Source organism: Penaeus japonicus, unplaced genomic scaffold (genome assembly GCF_977035675.1).
Source record: "Penaeus japonicus unplaced genomic scaffold, GWHDUDI00000001_assembly GWHDUDI00000019, whole genome shotgun sequence".
NCBI lineage: Eukaryota > Metazoa > Arthropoda > Malacostraca > Decapoda > Penaeidae > Penaeus > Penaeus japonicus.
In genome coordinates, this window is record NW_028234421.1 from 8,344,239 (window position 1) to 8,349,238 (window position 5,000).

Sequence of the window (5,000 nt, forward strand, 5' to 3'; positions counted from 1 at the left end):
GGGTATCTCCGTCTTTTATCTTTGTCCGCCTTTTCTCCTGTTTTTTTCTATTTCCAACCTTAACGCTGCCCTTCTCATTCGCATCTCGCCTCCTTTTATTTTATATCTATTTATATCTCTCTGTCAGCAAAAGTATTCCCTTCGATTCAATCTGAACCGATGCAGATATTTCACTAAATTTTGCAGTTCTTCTTTCTGCAGAAACGTGATCATGACGCGGGCCAACGAAGAGCAGAAGGCGGACCACCAGATCGCGCTGCCCAACATCCGCAGCTACCCCGAGAACGCCGCCATGGACTCCGAGAACCACAAGGACAACGACGACGATGACGATGACGAGCGGTTGGACGTGGTCGGCACGACGGACTCCCACGGCGACCCCGGCCACGGTAAGGACGAGGCGACGACGCGACGCCGCTCCCGCCGCCACCGCTTTTGTCGCCCTTGCCCGGCCTGTCTCTTAGGCTGCTCCCTGGCCCCTTTGGCGGGACGCGTGCTGCTCTTTCCCGGAATTTTTTCCTTTTTAGTTTCATTTGCTCGCTGCTTTTTGCGAGACGTGAATATACTGATTGATATAAATATTGATATAGACGAAGTTGTGTTTTATGAGTGTGTAAGAGCGATTTTTTGGCTCCGTTCCAGGGGAGCTGATGGACTCGGACGTGTCCGGCGAGGAGACCAACAACAACGCCGCCGACGACTCGGGCCGCGACTCCGTCAAGCGGAAGAGCGACCTGGACTCCGACATGGACGACGCCGGCATGCTAGCGGCCCTCAAGAAGGCGGCGCCGGAGAAGGACGAGCCGTCTGGCTCGGGGGGCGCGGAGCCCACGCCCAACATCAGCGTCGGTCCGCCCTTCCAGCCGCCGCACCTCCTGCCGTACCTGTACCCCCACGGGCTGTACCCCGGCGCAGCGCAGAGCCTGGCGGGGCTCCACGGCCTCATGCTGCCCGGAGCCTCCAACTCCGGCCTCAACCCCCACGGCTTACAGCTACCTCTGCTGGGCGCGGGCGCAGGGGCGCCGCCCCACGGCTCCTCCCCCCTCACCCCGCCGACCTCCCTACCCGTGGCCCACAACCTCCTGCTGGCACACAACCTGCTGGCGGGCGCCGGGCACCACCTCCTGGGCTCCCACAACTACCAAGGGCTGGCCGGCCTCGCGGTCTCGTCCGGCGGCGGCAGCGGCACCGCAAGCGGCTCCCTCAGCGCCGCGCCGCCCACGTCGTCGTCGCCGGCCGCGCCCTCGCCGCTGCTTCCCGACCGCCTCAAGCCGCCTCGCTTCACGCCCTACCTGCCCTCGTCCACGGCCGCCTCCCTGTCGTCCATGCTGTCCTCCTCGCTCTCCTCGTCGCTGTCGTCGTCGTGCATCACGCCCACGCTCTCGTCCTCGCTGATCGGAGAGGCGCCCCTGGGCGGCTCCTCGGCATTCCAGGCCGTCAGCCCCAAGGCGGGCTCCAGGCTCGAGGAGGGCGTCCGCCGCTCCGCCGCCCACGCAGCGAACGTCGCGTCGGAACTCAAATCGATCGAAAAGATGGTGAACGGTTTAGACCGGCGTCCGGATTTACCGGACCCTCTCAAACTCTCTGACAAGTGAGGGCGGGCCCCCAGGGCCCCCAGGGCCGCCTCCGCTCACCTGCACACCCACCTCGTGGCCGTCAACGCCCTGAGCGGTGGTTCCGTCTGCTCCTCCAGTCCCCTTTAGCCCTCTCCCTCTCGCCATCTTCTCCCGGAGCGAGCCGGACCGGCGGCCCGTGACCCAGGGCCACGGGAGCAGACAGGAGGCCAGGTCAGCTGAAGCGCGGGCCAGAGAAGGCCAGGAGAGCCCCGGGCGGGTCACCAGGAGCTCTCTCGCCCAATCAAAATGCTACCAGTGCAAATAAATATTCGTGGGTGACCCCAAGACGTGCACAAAGCTCCGGAGGCACGGTTTGTCATGGTCGACACTGTGTTGTATATTGCACGTGTAAATAGTCCGTAAACTACTTGTTAGTAGAGCGTATACCAAAGAGCGGACCGACAGCAGCTGTTTGCGGGTGTATGTCTGTGCGTGTACATGTGTGCGTGTGCACCATGATCGCGTTGTGCGTGTATAATGTCAAGTATACAGACTAAGTTTAGCAACGTGAAGTCATGGCAGCGCCCACGATATATAAAATATAGACAAATGTAAAGTTTGTGTTGGACCTCCCAGTGCTGGCGCGCCGGTCTTCCTGGACAAAACGAAGCTGGAAAAGTTGAAAAAAAAATATATTAATAATCACAAAACCGAACCCTCGAGAGGTTTCCGCGGAAGCCACCAGTGTTAGTCGTGCTGAGCCGTGTGTTGAGGAACCTGACTGACTGACTGTGTACTCGAAAAGTGTCTTGTGTGAGGCAAGGAAACCAAGCTCCCACTGGCGTGCGCGTAACCTAAACCTGTCTTACCTCATAACCGCCAACTTAGGCCGGTGTAGCTCGCGGAGGACTTGGGCCTCTGGAGGATGTCATAGACTAACCATTAAAGATTCTTAAAAAAAAATAAAAAATAAATAAATAATAATAATAATAAAAAATCCAGTGAACTCTACGTAAGGTAGTTTTCTCAGCGAGCCGCTAGAGGGCAGCTGTAATGGAAATACTATGGTGCTTTGTTTTCTCTGGGTGTTTTCTTATTTTCATTCAATAGACTGCCTACAATAAAAAAAAAAACTTTGAAGAGAGGAGCATCGTGAATATATTTAACATTCGTGTAAAGGAGAAAGAGCTTACAAAGTGGAAATTATGACTTGTATGAGAATAGATGGTATGAAAACTAAAAATGTCCGTTATGACTTGAGTGTATGTGGCGTTTAATTAAACACATGAACCTAGTTCTAGATGTTATTAAAAAATAATTATGATAATGATGTTTTTCATTCTTTTTTATTATTATTATTATTAAACATATTTTTATGATTATTATTTTTCGACGAAACCCTCCAGCATGTTTAACCTCCCGCTCTAAGCATCCATGGATCAAGACCACCTGCTGTACCAATAGGATCTCCGCCCATATCGACATCCAGCGCCATGACAGTGGAGGAGGAGGAGGAGTTTTGGTAGTCATCTCTTTATGTTTTTGTTTTTTTCTTTGTTTATTCAATCATCACCATAGGCCTATTTAAAGAGACCCACGATTAATTTTTTTTTCTGGTAAAAACTATGATGAAATAGATTTTTTTTTTTTTTTTTTTTTTTTTTTAGAAATATTAAACCACACAAGAGCGGCTGATCCAAAAGGAACAACACAACAACCAAAAAAAAAATATATATATATATGTATATTCAAAACCACAACACCAAACAGCCTAAAACGCCCCTCATAGGCCTACCATCTAATTCAACGAGTAAATTCAACAACCTTTTTTTTTAAGACTAAGAAAAATAATTCCCGGAAAATATATATATACCTTTTTTCATAAACTAAAATAATAATAATAATAATAATTAAAAAAAAAAGAGATACAGCATTGTTTATAGACCCTCAGCCCGATGGATATCAAACCGTAACGAAAAGAATAAAGAAACAACAAAAAACAAAAATAAATAAATACACAATAAGAAAAAAAATAAAAGGAAGAAAGAAAAACCAAAACCAACAAAGAAATTAGAAACAAATAGCAACAAAACAAAACAAAAAACAAACAAACATTATTTTCACAAAGTCGTTTGAGGATATTTTTCACATTATTTTGATAACTTAGGCGCTGACGGTACTTTGTCCCTCGCATTACGATAATTCCTTATTTTCTCTATGTGACTCCTAGCCTTGGTCAGGAGGGGGGTGGGTGGGTGGGTGGGGGAGGGGAGGGGGCAGCGCAGACAGCCGGGTTAGCGCTGGTTATGCCGCGGTTGTAGCGTCTCTGTGGTGTTATTATCATTGTTATTATTCTTTTGATTATCATCACCATTTTGATTTTTGTTTATTGGTATCATCGCTATGTTCTTTTAAGTATAATTGTTATTATTATTATTATTATTATTATTATTATTATTATTATTATTATTATTTTTATTATTGTTATTATTTTCTTTTTTTGTTATTATCATTATTATCATTATTATCATTATCAACCATTGGCATTTTTTTTACTAATGCCAGCAGCGTCAACATTACAAATAGGCATAATCTTGTTCCTATAACTTACTTTCAGAGGTTTCGCTCTCTCTCTCTCTCTCTCTCTCTCTCTCTCTCTCTCTCTCTCTCTCTCTCTCTCTCTCTCTCTCTCTCTCTCTCTCTCTCTCTCTCTCTCTCTCTTTCTCTCTTCCTTATCAATCTTTGAATGACCCAGTGATATTATTCTAATTAAAGATATGAAAATCTTTGGTACAATTATGGAAGTTTTTCAATACTTTCTAAAGATCTTATTCTTTAAGATATAGGTGTCCTAGATGTGATTTAATACTTAACAATTAATGTATCGGAAACAGTAATTATCATTGTTTTTTATAATTATTATCATTATTATAATTTCCATTATTATTATTATTATTATCATTATTATTATTATTATTATCATTATTGTTATTATTATAGTTTTTTTCTATTATGTGACGAAGTGCTGCCCTCTACCCACCAACGCTATAACTATTAACCCATGTCCAATTGTTTCTGGGTTTTTTCCAAAAAGTAAAACACAGTACATCTTGTCGTGGTAACGCTGTACCATCATTGGCTAAGACACTCGACGTCGATAATGATGATGATGATGATGATGATTGATGATAATGATCGTGATAACGATGATAAATACCATTCCGATTGGCTGCCTGGACCCCTTAGCTATGTATTTAAAAGAGAGAGTGAGAGAGAGAGAGAGAGCAAGAGAGAGAGAGAGAGAAAGAGAGAGAGAGAGAAAGTGAAAGAGTGAGAGCAGGGGAAAATCAGAGAGAAAAAATAGACTCTAGATTAGAGTGTCTGCCCCCCCCCCCTCCCCCAGCCAGTCCTCGCAGCGCTCTCACATCGACAAGACATGAAAGA

General features: G+C 46.3%; 1 protein-coding gene across 4 annotated transcripts in view; it reads left to right on the forward strand.

Annotated features, from left to right (window-relative positions):
• The window catches only part of LOC122247294 (T-box transcription factor bifid), a 204,996-nt gene that overhangs the window by 198,782 nt on the left and 1,214 nt on the right, over window positions 1–5,000 (forward strand). For 3 of the 4 annotated variants that reach the window (XM_043006445.2, XM_043006448.2, XM_043006447.2), the window contains 2 exons: window positions 187–389; window positions 643–5,000. The exon at window positions 643–5,000 is cut by the window's right edge and continues 1,214 nt beyond it. In XM_043006445.2, coding sequence (XP_042862379.1) covers window positions 187–389; window positions 643–1,595 — 1,156 coding nt within the window. In that variant the 3' untranslated portion in view covers window positions 1,596–5,000. The remainder of the gene's footprint in view (window positions 1–186; window positions 390–642) is intronic. The other variant, XM_043006446.2, reaches the window with a different exon arrangement.